The 22418-nt window shown below is 42.3% G+C and overlaps 1 protein-coding gene and 1 long non-coding RNA gene across 6 annotated transcripts; one reads left to right on the top strand and one right to left on the bottom strand.

Moving 5' to 3' along the window:
* Positions 1-169: 169 nt before the first annotated feature.
* On the bottom strand, positions 170-20333 carry LOC110528406 (solute carrier family 25 member 34). Of its 5 annotated transcripts, none has more exons than XM_021610450.3 (6): positions 20108-20333; positions 17020-18114; positions 14571-14636; positions 13141-13293; positions 1623-1757; positions 170-1389 (listed from the first exon to the last, which is right to left on the bottom strand). In XM_021610450.3, exons 2-6 carry the CDS (start codon positions 17542-17544, stop codon positions 1207-1209), a joined length of 1062 nt encoding a protein of 353 aa, XP_021466125.2. In that variant the 5' UTR covers positions 17545-18114; positions 20108-20333; the 3' UTR covers positions 170-1206. The 5 variants fall into 5 exon arrangements, 4 of the variants coding, with proteins under 4 accessions (XP_021466125.2, XP_036839887.1, XP_021466126.1 ...); XM_036983992.2 differs by having other exon boundaries at positions 17020-18155; positions 20108-20332; XM_021610451.3 differs by having other exon boundaries at positions 17020-17424; positions 20108-20282.
* LOC149982638 (uncharacterized) lies at positions 5877-9895 on the top strand. The gene is made up of 2 exons (XR_016497406.1): positions 5877-8124; positions 9670-9895. It is a non-coding gene; the product is annotated as an uncharacterized LOC149982638 (long non-coding RNA).
* Positions 20334-22418: the final 2085 nt, after the last annotated feature.

The raw sequence follows: 22418 nt of genomic DNA, 5'->3' as shown, positions 1-22418 counted from the left end.
TGTTTCGTGATCAAAAGGGGTTGCAATAGATGATTGTCTGAAATCGCATCAAGGGAATCTGCTAGATTAGACTGTTGTCTTTAAAAAATGCATTCTCAGAAGCTAGGCTGGGGTACTCATCTGTGCCGTCAATGGGGTCTGTGAATATTAAAACGGATGTGTATTCCAATTTTAAAGTAGAATGGTCTTTATTAATGGCAATTCAATATAAAAATTATACATATACTTCAATTAGTTCAATTTATTTTACATTTTTCTCATCTTCAGACATGCACAAGTCAAAGCATTTTTATTTTCACACATTACATGGAAATTACAAAAATATCAGTAAAACTGTTGCCTCAAAATTATCTAGGTCACTAACCTAGAATAAAAGCCACATATTACACAGAATTGTTGATCTGACCAACCTTCGTCTTGCTTCATTAATAATGGGCCTTCTTGTGCACAGTTTGACTTTTGATCTTAAAGAGGCAATCAGCAGTTGAATCCATAAAAAAAATACAAGAGACCTCCCCGATTCCTGTTTTGGTCAAAGTTGAGGGATGTGGCTTGAGAAATGTAACCACTCTTAAATCCATAGACAGAACTGTGGATGCAAGGACTGACCATCCATGATATCAAAATTATAGTTGTAACCATGTTTTGAGGATATATAGTGTTTATTTACATTTACACTTTGTTTACAAACACTGGAGTAAAACAAGCTTCTATTTTGGGTTCTGATGGGGTATTCCATTTGAACTAAGCTCATGGAGAAATTCTAAGTTATATTCTTTAAGAATCAATGAATACATATAATTTATGTATAAGTCCAAAAATGTATATAGCAACTGCTGATTGCCCCTTTAAGGCATGGAGTGAGCCTCATCTTCCATATCCTCCTTCAACATCACTGTCCAGGAACTTGCAGTGTCAGTCAAATAAACTGGAGATGGAACAAATTGTTTAAGTTAAGTGATGTATGTCAAGCCATTATGTATCATTTCTGTCAACCACTGAGTGAGTGCAAGAGTGTCTACTCCTCGATGTCTCTCCTTCTCTCCACCAATGGACCTGTCAATTATTAAACCGTATGAGGCCCTCTGTCTCAGGTCTGGCTCTGACGAAGGCAACAGACCAAAACCTGTTGGGTTTAGTAATGAATCATTATTTTAAAATTCAACTTCCATTGTCATCCAGGATTGGCTGAATATCCTCTTCTCTTCAGCTCTGGTTCTGGGCGTCCTGGAAGGCTCTCTGTCTCATCAGGTCCCAGAAGAGCATGCTGAGAATGGTGTGAGGGCACAGGCGGAAGAATACAGGACCCATGCCTTTATAAAGTCCCAGCACACCTTCGGTCCGACACACCTTCACCAGACAGTCTGAGAAGCCCTGGTACAGACGACCCTAACAGACAGGCAAGAGAGGTAGAGGATAAAACTGTGAGTTCAACAGCTATAGATAGTTACAGTATAGATATTTTATATATTTGGGTTGAACAGCTAAGAGCTAGGGGTGTACAGTGTATGGAGAAGGAAAGGTACTTAGAAGCCAAGAGAGAGGCCAGGGAATATCAGGGTGAATTGGGCAATGCCAATAATGATGGGTGAAAGACAACAAGACATTGAAAAAAGGCTCACACTATGATGCTCATCCACTGGCTGGTTGTAGAGGCGGGTGCTGATGACATCAAACGGGGTCATGGTGATTGTCACTGCTACTCCACTGATACAGGCAGCTGTCAAGGCAACCAGCCAGCTGTTTGGACTGTACCACTACAAAGACACAGAGAGAAATCAACTAAAGGTAGGGGTGCCAGATTATTCATATCTTGTTGGCTTCTTGTATCATATGTACCTTGTAAAAGAACAATCAACTCAGAAACAATCAATCGTTCTGGATTAGGACTGGTCACTGTATTATGGCCACACCGACAGTCATGAGTCATGACTGCAGTAAAATTCCACGTGGCCATTGAGTCACGGCATTCTCCTTTTAGCACTCTGGACATGCTTTGGTAGTACCCAACTTGCTAATGACCACCAGGTCGCTAATGGCCTGGTACTCAGGGCTCTACTTTCCCTCTAACCACTCTGACGTCAATGCACATGCAATCGAAAATCACTTCAAACACATCATCAAAACAGTATCCTGCTTTTACAACTCCCCTCGCCGTGATGATCAATTTGAAGAAAAAAGTTTCAACAGCAGGTTGAAACTGAGTGTAAAACATGGTCGTTGTGGATGTTGTTTCAAAGCCTAACAACGAAATGGACAGAGCTTTCTATGGTGATGATTCATTCAAAACATCCATATGCATAAGCGTATAAGCCCAATTATATATTTTTTAATGAGTGTGACTTATACAATACATAGCCTACCGCATATTACGCATGGCAGAAAACATAAAACACAACTGATTTAAGATGTCTTTGGTACATAATTTGTCTAGCCTTACTCCAAAATGAAACAAATTTGAGTAATCGCCGTTGAGTGTAGACTGTATTATTATCCATACTGGATGGACTGGTTACCTTATGCTACACTCCAACATGTATATCCATGAGTCTGGGAGAGAATGTAGGCAATGCTGTTGGTTCATTGATTGTGCAGGGCGGCTTACAGGTAGCTTACAATTATAATTCATTTTTATTTGATTTTGAATAGCCTAGTAATAGGGCATTTAAAAAATATATTTTTTATAATTAATGGGGTGGCTATACAGAATATTTCACCACCATGCGTTTCCATCTCCTCTTTCTTCTTTATTTCTTAATCGAGCGTGCAGTGGGGCTGTCAGTAGTTCAGTTTAATATGTTTCATTGTGAAAACATGTTTGCATACTATCAATGTTTCCGAACAGATTTCGCTTGGTTTATAAAATTAAGCACTGCAGGAACAGGGTTGTAGATCCCATGACATTCAGAGTTAGGGCGGAATATCGCCTGTCGCGCAGCGAGAGCATGCGCCGCAAATAGTGGTTGATGAGTGGAGTGAAATAAGTGTTCTTATATTTATTTCTCAGCTGATCATAGGTTAGGTTGGATCATATTAATCACCAAAGTAGTACAACCGTAGTAGCCTACCAGGCGTCACTGAAAAACGGACCAGCGGGAAGGCGTGCGGCCTATTTCTCCCCCTGCCACTGTTCCTGCCCATCTGATGACGGGTCATTCTAAAGCCAAACTACTTGTACATATTAGTAAAGACAAAATTAAATTGAGAATAGTCTGATAGGTGAAATTGTGGAGAAGAGGGGGGTAAAAATAAAAAACTTGTTACATGCAAAAACAATGGAGAGATATTCTTTGTTCTGTCTGAGTCAATGTGCCCAAACCAAATAGGTGTCCAGAAAGTTGTTAGGTAGCTGCTCAAGTTTGACTTGCCAATATACATTTTTGGTACTGAGAATACCTTTGCGTTGCATATTTCTGGTAGAATATTTTCTATTGTGGGCATCTGGAAGTGCGATCTCAGTAAGGCTTTGTTGAGTGCACTGAGGTCCATGCATATTCATAGTTTATCAGGTGTTTCAATGTTGGTGATCCACGGTGATGTCTGCATTGTCAATTGAATGTATGGCCTTTGTGATCCTTTCCTTCAGTGGAATGGGTATCCGCCTTGGTAGCTGCTGCACAGGCCGGGCTGCATTGTTTACTTCTAGGTGTGGCTCTCCAGGAAGGCAGCCAAGCCCATCGAACACGTCCTTGTACTTGGAGACGATCTCCTCAGTTGTCATGATGACATCAGTGGATGTGGTGCTTGGGGTGTTGAGGTGATGTAACACATGGATGTGGTTCACATGTAGTAGGCTGAGTCAGCTGACAACAGAGGAAGCTGGGATGTCTCCATGAACTGAACTTTGATATGAAACATTATTCCAACATGATCTGCTTTGAGATTGCATTTTACTGTTGTATTTATCAGTGTGCCGTCATATAGCTTGACTGTAGCTTTTCTGGCTACGACAACTGGATTGCCGTCTTGCGTGTCTCGCTGTAGGTCCCCATAGCTTATGACATTCACTGTTGATCCTATGTCTAGTTGTGTAAGGAAGTGCTATTTCTTATGCAGGTGACCAGCCTACTGCTATTACATTGCTATAACTGAGACAACGTATTTTCACAGTAAAACATGTTAGGTCCCATACAGGATAGCTCCCACACCCACACACACAGCACACACACATTACACACACTAACTGCCGAGGACACACAGATAAGACATACACCCACACATTGGGAGGAAGAGACAGCCTTGACTTGCAGAAACCAGCGCACACACCTAATCTCCTTTCTAGCCGAACATTGTGTGACTGAGGACAGCGCACACACCTAATCTCCTTTTTTAGCTGAACATTGTGTGACAAAGAACGGGAACCAGAGGGATGACGGACGGCACAACAGGGCCAATCCAAGAAGACTACACCTCAGCCTGAACCAACCCGAAGACCCGATCTTCTAGAATCAACCTACTTTCTGTACTGTATATAACATACATGCACTCTGTTATCTGCGCTTCTTTTCTGCTGGTTCCTTAAGAACCGAATGAAATGGCCCGTATACGTTGTACCAGATATCTTTACTCATAATTAAACTGTCACTTGTCATACAATAGACCACCTTGTCTGAATCGATCCTTGACCGGCTCACCCTCCTACATATCCCATTATCAACAGAAACTTGGTAGCAGAGAGATGGTTTACTAACGACCCAGTCCAGAGTGGTTGATGTGGGTGTGAGGGGGCGAGTTGGTGAAAGGACGGTTCCCGGAGGACAGGTGAAAACCATTCGGGGGTGGACAACAATTCTGCTCAACTCGGGAAACTGATCTCTGGTCGACCACAAAATAAGGTAAGCAAAACCTGTTTTATCAAACTTTGCATATTGTCGAATAGTCATACCAAATTACGATCAGTAGTACCGAGTGTGGGTAAGAATTGTTGTGTAAATTTTACATAAATAATGGACTTGAAATTGACAGTGAAGTAAACATATGTGGTAATTAGAATATCCCGATAGTCCGGCATGAGAACGGTCCGGTGGCAGACACCGGTAAGGGATAAGTAGTAGTTAGAATATTCCGATAGTCCGGCATGAGAACGGTCCGGTGGCAGACACCGGTAAGGGATATGTAGTAGTAGACCTAATATTAATAGAATATTCTGATAGTCCGGCTGTGAACGGTCTGGTGGCAGACACCAGTAAGGAATAAAATATAGTCTAGGATAGATTTTCACCGATAGTCCGGCTAGTGACCGGTCCAGCTGTGTCTGGTAAGGTGGTCTATTATTGAGTATTGATGTGATCAGGATTATATTCTTTGTATAAGTGATATTCGTTCGGGCGTCTGAAAAAGGGCGTGATCAGTTTTATCATTAACATCTGAGTGTGATTCGATCATCCATCTGCAAAAGATAAATTCAATTAGTGTTTTAGAGAAAACCAATAGCCGGTAGTGTCCGGTGAGGTAAAATCCAATAGCCGGTAGTGTCCGGTGAGGTGTCTACAATAGATTAATTGTTAGTTGGACTGAAAAGTCCGCTTTGTGTTGTGGCCAGAATGAATGTGATAAATGTACGAATGTGTGATGTCATAGAATAAGATGTTCTAATTGATCAATTTTGTTTAAGACTATGTCCATGTAAGAATATTTGTGTGTTGACTATAGACTAAATGTAAACGGCGTTTCACAAGTCCCTGATATCATTACCAATATTTAAAATTATTGTGGAAAAAGTATTTCCTAAATTCTAAAAAAATATATATATATATTATATGAGGTTTGAACTATACTAATATTGTAGAATTACATAATCAACATCTGAACATACTTACGTTAAACATTAATTGAGCCACTGAATAATAGATAAGATATACACTAGGGACGGGGCGAAGGGTGTGTTCGATGTAAAACGGGAGTGATGTTCTAACCAAGTGCTGAGAAATAAGGTAGATTTATTTTGTTCTTTTAATTAATTTACACAAGTACTTCCCGGTTATTGATTTTGGTTTGATTGTTCAGATAACACCACTGAAATTAAACAGGAGGTTAAGGTATACTAACATTAGAATCTGTTTTCATTATGGGGAACAATGAAAGGCCCGCAGAGTGGATTGCAGGCTGATATTATTTTACGTTAAAGGGACAGTGCACGTTTATCACAATTGTGTGAGTTTATTGGCAGGGTATAAAGCATTTTGGGGAGACAATCCTTTAAAGACTGAATGAGTTACATGAAACATTGAGGAAATTTAAAACAAATTATTTGAAGGTATTATTATAATTATTAGGTTTTGTTTGTAGCAAACATTTTGGGTTTAAGGGGATTTCCATGTTCCCAGAGACAAGATATCTTAAAGGGGTACACTCACATATGAAATATTATACGTTTTTATTTTCTGAGTCTTAATTAAATAGGTGAAATCTTTTGATAGAGGAATGTTGTTTAATATAGTAAGAAACACTTCTTTGAAGGGGTGGTATGACTTATGACCTCCATTGTAACTTTCCTTTGTGGTCTGATCAGCCTCATTGGAAAGCAATTTGGATGGAGAATCTAGGGTAATTTGTAATACTGATATTAAGGTAATTTAATACAAAAAGGCAGTGAAATTTACATTATAGTGTCAATATATTTTCTCTGATGAACGTGGTGTGAAAATTTAGCTAGGATAAGTTTTATTTATGGTAGACTCATGTTAAGTATTTGGGACATATTTTGAGCAAACAGGGCAGGGAAGAAATTGAGATATTTGTGTTTGGTTTTAACACCTGTGTATAGGGGGTGCCATTTGAATATTTAATTTGTGGTCATGGGTAATACGGTTTGTTTTTATTTTTTATTTTTTAAAGGTAAATTAATTATAGTGGGGTTTAATTAACCTATATAAGGACTTTAGAAAGTGCCACCATAGACATGTTTTTCAAAAAAAAAAAATCTATGAGTTTAGATAAAGCCAAACAGTGAGACATTTAGTTCAAATTTGGAAACATGAGAAAACGAGCTACAGACAGATAAGGGGAAAAGGCAGACAGAAGAGCCCTCCCCTGCACTGCAGAGACCTTGAAGGTTGGAGAGCAGAGAGGATAAGTTTTAAAAGGGAGCCAGGACGAGCAAAGATAACAGAATGTGTAGATAACAGTTACTGAGTGGAGACAAAAGGGAGAATTGGACATGTGGAAAATGAAAGGGGCGCTCCTACATGATAATGTCAGAACAGAAGGATAATATACTAATCTTACCTAAGTCATTATTTAGAGTAGGTAAGGTTGTTACCTGGGCAGAGCCAGGTATCAAAAGGGGGATGGGTAAATTGTGGTCTAGGATAGGATGGGGCCTATTGGATAAGAAACTAAATATATAATCAGATAAAACATATGAGAAACTGTTTGTTAACCAAGCCTGTATGTCCAGGATTTTATGCATTACAGGTGAACTACAGGTGAAGTCACTCAATCCAGTCCCAGAGGCTTGTTGGGGGGACCATACAAGGACTCCTGGTGACAGCTAGCTGAAAGAGCTACCCGGATTCATATCGCACGGGGGAGGGTAGGACACATGACACTGTCGAACAATAAACAGTGTTCGAGAGGAGAACTGGAATTAACAGAATTCCGGGGGCCATCTCTCGAATGAAGTAACCCTCCCTGTCCTGTCACCCCTGTTTTTGTTCATAGAAGTGAAGATGTGTCTGGCTCTTGCTAGTGATGTGTTCTCTGGGAGAGGGTGGGGCTTTGCAGGAGTGTCAGTGTACCTGTGTAATGGGGGAGGGTGTCCATATGGGGATTACATGATAACCAACTTGGGACAATTCTAGGATTGGAGAAGAGGGTATTCTTATAGCATAGGGGATCCCACAAAGGTGGATAGGTTTTCCATCATATGGGGAAAACCTGGGAGCACTGTTGAACTTTGTAAAGGTGATGAAATCCTACTAACCATCAAAACTATTAAGCTCTCTGATGCAGGCACTTACACCCTCGGACTACAAAGGACCGGGACAGACACGATGGGTGTGTTTTCTATTAGGGAGCTGCCAAAACCAGAGGTCCCAGACGAACCAGGGCCAGACACACTCCTCTACCACCCCTGGACCGAACCTGCCACCTACCACCACTGTGTTAAAAAATCCCATTCAGGTAATTCATGTTAGAGACTACACAGCTATTGATCAATTAGGCACTGAGACTGGTTTTGATGGTAGGGACAATTTGTGGCTGTCTTATATGAGGTACACAGCTAAAACCCTGAGAAGAAAGGACTGCACTATTTGTAGTCATGCTAGACTTGTTCTGGCTACACACCCATTTGCTATAGGAGAAGGAGAGGGGTGGTTGTGTATTCTGAGAGGTTTTTACCAGGTTCAGCCCAATTCAACCCTCTGTTCCTCTTTGAGCCTTGTGTTTCCTACAGTACCTCCTCATCGGGCCCCTTGGGGTGTTAAGGCATATGGGGGCAATTACAGTTGCATCACGGGTACAGGTAGTGGCATGGACTATGGGAGATTGCCTGAAGCTGATTGCAGTAGTAACATGACCATCAATGCCACTTGGCCAGTTGCAGGCCTAAACCAAACTAGTGGTCTGGCTGATGTGTGGTGGATATGTGGACCCAAAAGAGTACTGAGACCCATTCTTAGAGGAGACTGGCAAGGTACGTGTGCTCTGACCAGTTTGATAATTCCACTGACCATTGTTGATGTTACTTCTGAACAGCTGTTGGGTTCTGTATCCAGGGGACCTGAAAGCATTCCATCCCATGGGAGACATATATGTAGTGCTCCATGGACAGAGGATGTAGTTGACATACACACTAACCTGTTGGGAGTGCCAGTGGGGGTTCCTCATGAGTTTCAGGCCTTGGGTAGGAATGATGGACTCTGGCACTTACTACCTATTATAGGTCCAGCCATAGTGGATGCTAGACAGACTGCATGGATCAGTTATATCTACTATAATCAACAGCGTTTTGTGAATTACCCCCGTGATGCACTCACTGGTCTGTCTGAACAGCTTGAGGCCACATCTAGGGTTGCCAGACAGTCTGCAAGATGTTCGGTGAACAATGTTGCACGTATATTCCTAATAACACCACTCCAGATGGTGGTATAGCTAAGGCCTTTAATGGGCTTGGTGCACTATCTGCTGAGATGAGGACCATGGCGGGGGTGGAGGAGTCTGGACCGTTCTTTTGGTTGGGAGCCTGGTTTGGTAAGTACACTGGTATGGTGGTTACTGGATTTCTGACCCTAATTCTTGTATTTTTATTATTGATGTGTTGTGCTGCTTGCATCATACCGTGTTTTAAGAAGTCTGTTACAGATGTGACTCTAACATGTTTAATCCCATTAATGACTACGGATAACCCCAGTTGTAATTGCTCTGCCTGGGATGCTGTCTATCCCATGACTAAATCTACTGCTAGGAAACCATTGTTTTCCAACAAGGTTGCCAGGGCACATTTCACCTGTGTCAAAATGACGGGAGGCGGTACTAATGTGGGACAGGTTCCTGGGAATTGGTGTCTGGATACAATCAACATTGTTGGGAGTTTCAGGCCAATATCCAGAGCAGATGTGTGGTGGTGGTGTGGCAACACTGTCCTGTTTGATAAATTACCCTCCAATACTACTGGAAGCTGTGCACTTGTTACTCTCCTTTTGCCTGTTTCTATCTACCCTACAGAGGCTGGAGACCTCATCCTTAGGGTCCAGAGGGTGAACCCTGAATGTTGGAGGGGACGTTCCAGGCGTGCCACCACCCCATCTAGTGGTGATCCGACGTACATAGACGCCATTGGAGTCCCAAGGGGAGTTCCTGACGAGTACAAGTTGGTGGATCAGGTGGCAGCTGGGTTTGAGTCCTCCATTTGTTGGTGGTGCACTGTTAATAAAAATGTGGATAGAATACATTCCAGAATCGCATTGCAGTGGATATGCTACCGGCAGAGAAAGGTGGAGCTTGCACTATGTTTGGTGAACAGTGTTGTACTTTCATCCCTAATAACACAGCCTCCGATGGTAGCTTGACCGTAGCCCTAGAAGGTTTGAGGACTCTTAATGGTAAAATGAAATCTCATTCTGGGATTGATACCTCAATGTGGGACTCCTGGATGAGTGCCTTTGGTAAATATAAAACCCTGGTCTCCTCCATTTTGGTCTCCATTTCGGTGTTCGCGGCCATTTTGGTTCTCTGTGGATGCTGTTGCATTCCATGTATCCGTTCCCTTACCACTAGGGTTATCTCTAGAGCTATTGACCTTTCACCCTTTCCCAGATGTTTCCTCTGCTTGCTAATGACCTGCCCGAATTTGAGGATGAGGTTGAGAGTGCCTACTAGGTTTTGTTTTTCTTTTCATGAAATGCTATGACTGCTGAAATAAGGGATAATGAGTGACACCCTAGTGGGTGTCAAAAAGGGGGGCTTAAATTTCACACCATTTTCTTTTGTTCTGTTTTTCAATGAGCTGTTGTTCTCTTTTGACATGAGGGTTGTAAGTTCCTAGGTGGCTGGTAGCCAATCTAGTACATAGTGGGATCGAATGGAGAACATGAAGGTATTTTAAACTTTGTAATTGTTAGCCTAGTTTATGTCACATCTCTTAGGAGATGTGAAGAGAGGGAATCACAAAACTTTTCCTTCTGGGAAAAGTTTTCTTTTTGTGTCTGGATCTAGTTAGGTTGTGTCACGTCTCTGGGGAGACGTGAAGAGAGGGATTTGTAAGGAAGTGCTATTTCTTATGCAGGTGACCAGCCTACTGCTATTACATTGCTATAACTGAGACAACGTATTTTCACAGTAAAACATGTTAGGTCCCATACAGGATAGCTCCCACACCCACACACACAGCACACACACATTACACACACTAACTGCCGAGGACACACAGATAAGACATACACCCACACATTGGGAGGAAGAGACAGCCTTGACTTGCAGAAACCAGCGCACACACCTAATCTCCTTTCTAGCCGAACATTGTGTGACTGAGGACAGCGCACACACCTAATCTCCTTTTTTAGCTGAACATTGTGTGACAAAGAACGGGAACCAGAGGGATGACGGACGGCACAACAGGGCCAATCCAAGAAGACTACACCTCAGCCTGAACCAACCCGAAGACCCGATCTTCTAGAATCAACCTACTTTCTGTACTGTATATAACATACATGCACTCTGTTATCTGCGCTTCTTTTCTGCTGGTTCCTTAAGAACCGAATGAAATGGCCCGTATACGTTGTACCAGATATCTTTACTCATAATTAAACTGTCACTTGTCATACAATAGACCACCTTGTCTGAATCGATCCTTGACCGGCTCACCCTCCTACATATCCCATTATCAACAGTTGACATTTAATTGTATGGCGCGGGTTATATGTCAATGGCTCATCACTGAATGGCGCTAGCTTAAGGTTAATGAACCATTTTTTTTGCCTTATCTTCCACAGAATTAACCTGTGAGATGTACCACATTGCATCTGTTGTTTGGTCATCTGACTCATTATCTTCCTCTAATAAATTGAGAAGATGTTTTTGTGCTTGGTTACAAACTCTGGCAAAGTGGTTTCGTTTGCCACATGCTTTACAGGTGACACGATATGCTGGGCATTTGGCTTTGGCATGTACTAAACCACCGTAATGACAGGGTAAGTCGTTTGGCATTCTATGTTTGTTATTATCCCCTGTAAACTCTGTCTGTTAACGACCATAAGTTTGGCGTTTTGATTTGTCCCTCATGGGATGTATAATGTACAGTCTCTGGTGCACCTCCACCAATTTTCCTGATTTGCATTTGTGCTTGTTCACTTGAACGACACGCCAGTGGCTTTGTTCAGTGTGATGTTCGGTTCTCTGAGCATGCGCGCTCGCGTAGTTATATCTTCAGTGCCTATGACAAGCCTGCCACAGACAGTTCCTCTCGTAATGCTCCAAATTCACGTGTCTGCTAGTTTCCTCAGATTTGCAATGTACAGCTCTGCTGTTTCACATTGACTTTGTTGACAAGCATTAAACATGTAACTCTCGTAGATCACGTTCCTGGAGGGCTCAAAGTATTTCTGTAGCGCCTCTATAATTTTTACCGGGTCAGTTCTCTGCTTCAGGCATATGAAGACGCTGTTAGTATGGTTGCTATGCGTACTTTTTCTTCCTTTTTTGTAGCTATCTCATAGTTTTCCCATTGTGCTCGAACAAATTTCCAGTTGTTGTATGTATCGCCCTTCATGTCCATGTCCATCTTTATTATAATGTTTTGTAGCTGGTTAGCTAGTTGGCAAATCCCTTCCTACGGGGCATTTATCCATGTTTCGTTTTGATATTTTGATTTGTCATACCTATTTGGTTCATACCTATTTGGTTCTGACTTCTGACACCATGTTTTGTATGGTGTTTATTCCATATAAGAGCTAGGTATTGTTGATTAGAAAGTCTACCTCAGCATCACTGTGTAGCATGCATACAGCTCCATTCAGTGCATAGTAAGTAATGTCTAACTTGGCTCACTAGTACTATATAGTACCCGCTATTACTTTATAGGACTTGTTTCAAATGATCACTTGTACATTCAACATAGCGACTTCATATGCGCACTCGCTCCAGAGTGGCAAAAATATCCTTTCTATTTTATTCAGCTAAGTTCAATTATATTCTTCTTACTCTAAAATCATATAATATAAAATAATGGCATGCATATCTTGTCAGCTAATGAAGAAGCCTACAGCCTATGGCATGGCGCATAGCCAGATAACATACAGTAGGCCAACTTATATTCTGTTCTTCAGAAATACATTTTCTTCATACCATAATGTTTATTTAGACGTGACTAAATTAAATAATGGATTTATTGTGATGGTGTATATTAAATTGATTTATTATACTTTTTTCAATGTAGATGTTCAAAAGGTGTGCATCAGCGGTTTGTTTGAAGCTTGTATGAGTGGAGGCCTGGGGATGCTAAACATGTTTATGTTAATTAACGGCCAATTACCGTGAGACCGGCAGTATTTTGCATGACAATAACAGACAACCCTAATCTATAAACACGATCCTTATCTGCTGGTACTGTACTATGATTGCCATCTGCATGTGTGACACCTGGCTTGTAATGCAATAGGCAACACAGTCTGGGTGTGCATACATGGTTTCTATAGTTACCTGCAGGCGTGCCACCCATTCTTTGGTGGAGCTGAAGGTGGCCAGTTGGGTAGCTGATCCCACCATGACTCGAGGCACAGCCCCGTTCACACCCCTCCACAGCCCCACCACGCCCTCCCGCCAGTAGATATTGGCGAAGGCACTCGACACCCCCTGAGGGAGGGAAAGGGGATCCTCCATCAGTTAAAGTGATTTGCTTCTTTTTACCACAAGGTGTGGAGAGGTATGCTCGAGTAAACTGTAGCTAGAGGCAACTGGCTTGTAAAGCAAATTCAGAAGAAGACAGATACATTTTGAGGGAGAAAAGTTGAAGTGTCGAACCACATGTGTAGGCTACCATATATAGCCTAGTGCTTCTCGCTGTTGAACATGAAAGTGTTTTCAAATGGAAATCCCTCTCTGAAGTATGGACATTTTTCTACTATTAACTTATGAACTCTGCACTTACATCACTTGTGGACATTTTACCCACAAATGATAGTGTGTCAGGGTATTGGATTGCTTCAGCCTATGGCAAACACAAAGGGATATTGTACCAGTTGACTTTACTGTAGAAAACCTGCATACCTTAGATCTATACATTGCCTTGAGCTTCACTGCAGGGTCCTCGGGACCCCAAGAGGTGCATGTTTTGGTTTTTGCCCTAGCACTACACAGCTGATTCAAATAATCAATTAATCATCAAGCTTTGGTCATTTGAATCAGCTGTGTAGTGTTAGGACAAAAAACAAAACGTGCACCCCTTGGGTCCCGAGGACCAAGTTTGGGAAACACTGTTTTATTGTAAGTGTGATAGGAGTACCAAGACAAAATAAAGCATGTTTGCCCCTACCTCTGAAACTAAAAGGGTGTTAATACAGGATTTTTGCAATATCAGAGCCATCATTAAAAATGTATTGGCATGGGGCATCCCGAGTGGCGCAGCGGTCTAAGGCACTGCATCGCAGTGCTAGAGGCATCACTACAGACCCAGGTTCGATAATGGGCTGTATCACAACTGGCCGTGATCGGGAGTCCCATAGGTTGGTGCACAATTGGCCCAGCGTTGCCCCGGTTAGGGGAGTGTTTGGATGGGGGGGCTTTACTTGGCTCATCGCGCTTTAGCGACTCCTTGTGGCGGCCCGGGCACCTGCAGGCTGACCTCAGTAGTCAGGTGAACGGTGTTTCCTCTGACACATTAGTACGGCTGGCTTCCGGGTTAACCGTGCGGGTGTTAAGAAGCGCGGTTTGGCAGGTCATGTGTCGGAGGACACATGACTCGACCTTCATCTCCCGAGCCCGTTGGGGAGTTGCAGCAATGAGACAAGATCAAAAGTGGGGAGAAAAAGGGTCAAATACAAAAACAAATTATTGGCAGGTCTTGAACACAGGGAACAGATGTCCTGAATCCACATGTGATACACATGTACACACACGCATACACCCCTCACCTGATGGTTGTGCTGGTGACCCACTGCGATGGCCTCAACTGTCTGGGCCTGCAGATGTGTCTTCACCTGTGGAGGAAAAATAAGACATAGATTCTTCAATGTATTGAATACACATTTGACATACACAGCAATGCAAAGAGAGCCTCTACAGTACATCACCCTATAATTAAATAAGCACAACCCTGTCAATATATAGAGACACACTGTTCAGTGGTTACACCTGGTATTAGTTACACAACATGTACAAGTTTTTCAGCACTCTGCACACACACCCCTTCAGGATGCCCATGACCTCAATTTCACATCTGTCTTTCCTCACTGTTCACTGTTCTTTCTCTCACTTTCTCTCTCTCTCTCTCAATGACCGTTGCTTAGGTTATTGAGATGAGTTTGGCTCCCACAGTATACATGCACACATACTCCGGAGGCCGAGCCCTCCCTGGTCTTTCTCCCATACTGTGTAATCAGAAATCTCTTTCTATCATTCTGTCTCACTTACCTTCATACACTGCCAAAAAGGACAGGAGGGAGTGCTGGGAAGTATTTTGGGTAGTGCTTGGAAGTGGATACATGCCAGGTATATTTAGTGACCCAGATACTCAGAAACATATCTATATGTATAGTGTTTTCAGAATGCTGGAGAGATTATGCGGCTCATTGATGTATTGAGCAACAGATGCAGCCTAGACAACAACAACAGTAGCATGAGTATATGAGGGCCACCTTGGGTTATTATATGGGTTATTATAGGGAAATGATTCAAGTGAGGGGCAACTGCCTGAACGCATGGGGAAATACACAGCCACTGTAGAAGCCACTGACCTTCGCACAGTAACAATCACATCCCTGAACATAACATGATACGTAACATGCTGAACTGGCTGACTTGATAGATTTAAGCAATAAGGCACAAGAGGGTGTGGTATATACCACGGTTTAGGGCTGTTCTTACGCGGAGTGCCTGGACACAACCCTTAGCCGTGGTATAATGGCCATATACCACAAACCCCCGAGGTGCCTCATTGCTGTTATAAACTGGTTACCAACGTAATTTGAGCAGTAAAAATAAATGTTTTGTCATACCTGTGGTATACGGTCTGATATATCATGGCTGTCAACCAATCAGCATTCAGGACTCGAACCACCCAGTTTATAATTGTATTTACAGTACCTGCACAAATGCACCAGGTTCTTATAACAGGGAACATGGCTGGTGCAATATTTATGACACTTATGATTATACTCCATAAGGTATGATGCACTGAGTGCTCAAAAAGCCTTTGTTGTGAAATTGGGGCACATACTGTAGGGCAGGGTGTCACGCCTGTACCAGCTCACCCTCTGTGGCGCTCTGGCGCCCTCGAGCGCCTCTCTGGAACGGAATCATTACACACACCTGTCACCATCATTACGCTCATCAGCGCTCATTGGACTCACCTGGACTCCTTCACTTTGTTGTTTGCCCCTCTATATCTGTCTGTTCTCAGTTTGTTCCCAGTGTCAGCATTATTGTAGATTTGTTTTCCCCTGTCCAGACGCTGTCCATGTTCTGTTTCATGTCCATTGTTTATTAAATGGTCACTCCCTGTACTTGCTTCTCGTCTCCCAGCGTCTGTCCTTAACACAGGGATCATCAACCAGATTCAGCCGCGGGCCGATTTTTTATTGCGCGGATGGTCAGGGTGCCATAACATAATTACAAATATTTCGTAGACTGCAAATTGACGGCAAGAAGCCCAAACAGATATAACATTTGACTAAAACATAATCAATTCAAACGTTGCTTACGTTTGTATACGATAACATACAGTATATCTATCTATTCTGTGGGGAAACATTGGAAGAAATTTCCTAAATTAAAATCAATTTGAGCTAATTTGCTGTTGTTTATCAGTTTTTACAATGTAGGGTAAACACTGTTGTTACAACCTGGCTCATATTTTGTAACAACAAAGGGAGACCACGCATGACTTAAATGTATAAAGGAATACATGTATTAAACTAAATAATAATAAATACAACAATGTAACATAAGCTGTGGACGTCTGTAGGATCAGTAGTGTATGTAGTGTGTGGATGAGTGGAGAGGGTGTTAAATGGTGAAAACAGACAGAAAAAAAACATACGGTGGTGGAAACCAGCCTGCCAGTCAGGGAAGAGAGAGAGTGTTGGCTGATGTGGCCTCCCTTTATAGCCTGCAGGCCAAGCCTGCCCAGGTGCGCCACATCAGCTGACGACCCTCTTGCTCTGCCCACTGGCCTCCTGCAACAAGCAGACTACCAAACAGGAGATCCCAGCACACAGAGTGGGAGGGACGTCACACTGTAAATACTGTAGATGCTATATATGTTATGTATGTACATTATGACCCCAAGTGCCTTCCATACCTCTTTACCTTTTACAAAGCTATTGACTACGAGAGAAACAACAAAACAAACATGCTACTCACCAGATAGGCAGGAGAGGCGATGAAGGCACCCAGAGCCCCGGCAATGGCTCCTGACATCAGACTCCCTCCAGGGGCTGCAGTGATCCCCACGGCATCACAGTAGGAGTAGAAGCCCAGCCTCACACCGTTCATCAAACCCTGGTACAACAGCCCAGCCGAGAGCCCCTTCTGCAGCCCGCGTAGCCCATCTGTTCTACCCACCACCCATAGGGCCTGGACCACCCCGCGGTAGTGCCGCTGGTAGGTCCCCCGCGCCCGCAGCTCTCCCTGCAGCTGCAGTCGCGTCTTCACCACCTCCAGGGGGTTAGTGAACACACAGGCCCCGCAGCACGACAACGCACCCAAGGCAAAGTCCAGCGGGGGCCACAGGGCCGGAGGGAGCTGCGGCGAGGTGACCGTGGCGGCCTGGGAAAGAGGGGGGATTGGGGATGTCATGGCAACTGAATGGAGCTGAATAGAGTGGGAGTTGGGAGACCTGAAGGGAGAGTCTGTGGCAGGGTAGTTTAGAAGCTGGGTACCGGTCATCTCTGAAGTGCGGAGTGTCCAATGGTGTCCTGGGTGATGAGTCTACCTACTGCTCAGTCTATGTCAGGGCTTCCAGATGGGTGAGAGGGTATAGAGTGTACTACTGGGTATGGTGCATGTGATCATGAAATCTTGGAAACAGAGGTCAGAACTATACGGCTGACGGGGACTGGTATGAGAAGAAGTCAGTGATTACTGCCTGATATGCCTGATATGACGTCACATTTGACCTGTGCTCCTGTTACTGTGCTCCTCTGCCATTGGTGTTCAGTGTTTCTGGGATGATGTTCTTAGATGCCTCATGCTAGTCTGTCCATAAGTATAGTTACATCTTGAGGTCCTCAATGTTCTTGAAAACATTGATGAATTGGGTTAAAGGGTTGTGTGCGTTCACTGAGCTAACTTGTGCAATGATCATTGAGTAAGTCCAGCCAAGAGATATGGCCCAACTTGAGAGACAGCAGAGCCTGTCACCCCTCTGTGTAAAGGTGATACTCTCACGAACACGTACATGTTGGTTGTTTTCCCCTAGGAGACCAACAGGCCTCACAAGACTCGTCTGAATGTCCCCTGGTACCAGTTGAAAAAATGAATGGAAGTATATAAGGAGCCTGTTTAGTGCCAAAACAATAAGGGTTAAATATATGTTTAAAAAATATATAGAATAATAATAATGTTTCCTGTTTCTTATATCTCACAGATATATGGCAGACACTTCAGAACAAACTTCCTTTTGATTTTTGGGTGGACTATCTGTTGTTCCATGTAGTAAATTTGTTATTCAATGTGTTTGTACGGGCTAATAGCAGAAAGGCCCCGGCTTAGACAGGGCTTAGACTCATGGGTTAAAGGGTTGTGTTTGTTCACTGAGCTAACATGTCTACATGTGCAATGATCATTGAGGAAGTCCAGCCAAGAGATCTGGCCCAACCTGAGAGACAGCAGAGCCTGTAAAATAATGAAGGAACTTATCAGGAGTTATGAGGAGTTATGTAGAGGTGTTATGAGGAGTTATGTAGAGGTGTTATGAGGAGTTATGTAGAGGTGTTATGAGGAGTTATGTAGAGGTGTTATCAGGAGTTATGTAGAGGTGTTATCAGGAGTTATGTAGAGGTGTTATGAGGTGTTATGTAGAGGTGTTACGAGGAGTTATGTAGAGGTGTTATCAGGAGTTTTGTAGAGGTGTTATCAGGAGTTTTGTAGAGGTGTTATGAGGAGTTATGTGGAGGTGTTATCAGGAGTTATGTAGAGGTGTTAAGAGGAGTTATGTTGAGGTGTTATGAGGAGTTATGTAGAGGTGTTATGAGGAGTTAGGTAGAGGTTTAGGTAGAGGTGTTATGAGGAGTTATGTAGAGGTGTTATGAGGAGTTATGTAGAGGTGTTATGAGGAGTTATGTAGAGGTGTTATGAGGAGTTAGGTAGAGGTTTAGGTAGAGGTGTTATGAGCAGTTATGTAGAGGTGTTATCAGGAGTTATGTAGAGATGTTATGAGGTGTTATGTAGAGGTGTTATGAGGAGTTAGGTAGAGGTTTAGGTAGAGGTGTTATGAGGAGTTATGTAGAGGTGTTATCAGGAGTTATGTAGAGGTGTTATGAGGAGTTATGTAGAGGTGTTATGAGGAGTTATGTAGAGGTGTTATGAGGAGTTATGTAGAGGTGTTATGAGGAGTTATGTAGAGGTGTTATCAGGAGTTATGTAGAGGTGTTATGAGGAGTTAGGTAGAGGTGTTATGAGGAGTTATGTAGAGGTGTTATCAGGAGTTATGTAGAGGCGTTATGAGGAGTTATGTAGAGGTGTTATGAGGAGTTAGGTAGAGGTTTAGGTAGAGGGTTATGAGGAGTTATGTAGAGGTGTTATCAGGAGTTATGTAGAGATGTTATGAGGTGTTATGTAGAGGTGTTATGAGGAGTTATGTAGAGGTGTTATCAGGAGTTTTGTAGAGGTGTTATGAGGAGTTATGTAGAGGTGTTATGAGGAGTTATGTAGAGGTGTTATGAAGAGTTATGTAGAGGTGTTATGAGGAGTTATGTAGAGGTGTTATCAGGAGTTATGTAGAGGTGTTATGAGGAGTTAGGTAGAGGTGTTATGAGGAGTTATGTAGAGGTGTTATCAGGAGTTATGTAGAGGCGTTATGAGGAGTTATGTAGAGGTGTTATCAGGAGTTATGAGTTGGAAAGAGGAGTAATGAGGAAGAACTACATGTCTTGCTTTGGTTGCTTCTTTGGTTCCCTTTATTTAAATAATATGTAACAGGAGAGAGTGAGGAAAGAGGACAGCTGACACTACATTTTTTCTCAACAAAACTCAGTCACATAACACTCAGATTTTCTACCTCTGCAGTTTGGTCACTTTACAGCTTGTTGTACAAAGAAAAATACACATTAACTTCCAATAACAGCACACACATACATATACTAACTCTACAATTACAGACGTAAGGAGGGCCCACAAGTTATAAATCAAGCACTTAAGACACTGAAGTCTGATCCCCAGAGTGACTCTGCATAATCTGCACATATCTACAAACGTCTACATTTCTGATAGCAAATGAAGCAGATCTTACTCTTGTTGTGTTCCTTTCCTCTCTCTGCTTCCTTTCCCTGCACAGCCAGACAACTTCAGTAAACATGTGTTCCCAGAACTCCCATTCATTGTGAAAGTCTCCTCCTACTGCCTTAGGCCAGAACCAATCCAGACAACCCTGTCCGACACCTCACCACATCCCCTGCTTTGTTCAAATGCTCTGTTCCAATCGAAAGCTCAGCTCTGTCCCCTGCCTTGGTCCTATTGATTCTCTCTGGGTAAAAGGTTATAGTTATGAGAGAGGGGGTGGAGTGGAAGTGTGTCACACAGGAAAAAGGGGGAAAGCATATTGACCACTGCTGTGCTTCTGATACTGTGGTTTAGATATTTGTCTAGTAGGATTCCTAATCCTGTGTTAAGGAAAAACAGGTTAATCTGCGAACCACAACAAAAGAAGAGACACATTTATAGGCTACTACACTCGGTTCCTAATTAAAGTTAGGCTGGTATTATATCATAGTCATGGTGGTAGGCAATTATGGTTGGTAAAAAACTGGTTTACCCAATACATTTTATATAGTTTACTCGCCATTAGCCGGCAACTTTACCAACTTTTTTGTGTCTGCCAGCTTATGCTTTTTATTAGGTGATAAAATGATTTCTTCATGAACAAATCACAACACCCAACATGAAAAATACTATAGTATACTATGGTATAAATACTATAGTACTGACTAGTGTTTTACTGACTTTACTGTAGTATTCACTGTAGTGTTTTCCAAACTAAAGTCCGCAAAAACACTACAGTGAATACTGTAGTATTTACAGTAAACTATAGTATAAGTACTGCAGTAAAGGAAAACTGTAGTATATACTACAGTAATTAATGGTCCTTTTGCAGACTGTAGTATACTGTAGTATTTACTATAAGGTTTTTGCAGACTGTAGTACACTGTAGTATTTTCTGTCATGTTATTGCAGACTGTAGTATTTACTGTAGTTTGTTTGCAGACATTACTGTAGTATTTACTATAGTGGTTCTGTTTTATTATAATTGAAATAAAGTGGAGTCTTTCTCCTTGAGGAAACCTACTGGAGAAATACTAAAATAGCAAGTAGGTAGGACTGGGGTCTGAACAACAGTTGACAGCGTCTGCTCTTTTCTATAACGACAATAGGCAATAGACCTGATTGGGCAGCTCAGAGCTTCTGCTCTTTTCTGTACATTAAAAACAAATGATTTGGTGGAAGAGGCAGGGCAGACCAGGAGCAAGGAAGGAGGGTGTGGTCAAGCAAGGCATCCCCCGAGTCTTAAGTGCACTAAGGTTTTATTAGAACAGGCATAGATTAGTTACTCTAATTTTTTCCTTTCCTGACATAAGTTTATTGTGTTTAAAACCAACTTCATTAAAATGACAGTTCACAGCCGTGTGCCGGGAGAGGGGGCTGGGGCTAAGGAATGCATCCACCTATATACACACACTTTTATATACACACACATTTTTTGTACTTTTGTATTTTGTAAAAAAAAAATATATTTTTAAATAGTCTTAGAATGTTATTGGTAGTTGATCTTGTTTTTTTTAAAGCCAGCTCGGTGGATTCCAAGGAGGCCCATTTCCTCAGGGTGGCCGTTCAGTCTTTGGGTGAGTACTCTCACACAGCTTCCCGGCATGACTGAGGAGGCTGATTGGTCTATAACTTGTGACAGTTGTATGGATCTTTACCAGGTTTGTGAATCATTGTGACAACTGCAGAATTCCAAGGTAGGGGAAAATAGCCTTCCATGAGACGTGGTGAAGAGGTTAGAAAGGAGGTGCAGGTATTCATCAGGTGCTTGTTTGATGAGTGTACGTACTGTCAATGCTGTCTTCCCCAGGTGCTTTGTTTTTCGTTTTTTTCAAATTAGTCTTAATTTCTTCAATAGTAACAGAGCGGGTGAGGGGATGGTCTACTGATGTCGAATTTCTGGTTTATATTGTTTTCTGTATTTCTCTATTGACAATGTTTATTTTCTATAACCTGTATGGAACACATTATGTATACATGGCATGTAGGTTTCTCACTTATGGGTGGCACAAATTGGGATACGGGGGAGGGAATGGCCAGGGTAAATTAAATACTGCAGTATTTACTATAGCTAAAAAGTGTAGTGTTTTTGCCGACATTACTGTAATATTTACAATTGTTTCTTTGGATAATACTGTAGTATTTACTATAGTATTCTACAGTATACTAAAACATTCTATAGTAAGTGCTACACATGATCGAGCAATTCTACAGTGTGTAGTATAGTATTCTACAGTATACTGTAGTATTTTTTCATGTGGGAATGACCTTGACAATTGTGA

This window comes from Oncorhynchus mykiss, chromosome 7 (genome assembly GCF_057628025.1).
Source record: "Oncorhynchus mykiss isolate SJ-2025 chromosome 7, ASM5762802v1, whole genome shotgun sequence".
Classification (NCBI taxonomy): Eukaryota; Metazoa; Chordata; class Actinopteri; order Salmoniformes; family Salmonidae; genus Oncorhynchus; species Oncorhynchus mykiss.
The sequence above is the reverse complement of the archived record's forward strand: the minus strand, read 5'-3'. Positions and strand labels throughout refer to the sequence as shown.

Excerpts from the sequence above, each read along its gene's own strand:
- LOC110528406 (XM_021610450.3), bottom strand. The coding sequence starts at position 17,544 with ATGACCGGTACCCAGCTTCTAAACTACCCTGCCACAGACTCTCCCTTC. Across the intron at positions 14,637-17,019 it reads TCGCCTCTCCTGCCTATCTG|GTGAAGACACATCTGCAGGC; the intron begins GTGAGTAGCATG and ends TTTCCTCCACAG. Across the intron at positions 13,294-14,570 it reads GTCACCAGCACAACCATCAG|GGGGTGTCGAGTGCCTTCGC; the intron begins GTGAGGGGTGTA and ends TCCCTCCCTCAG.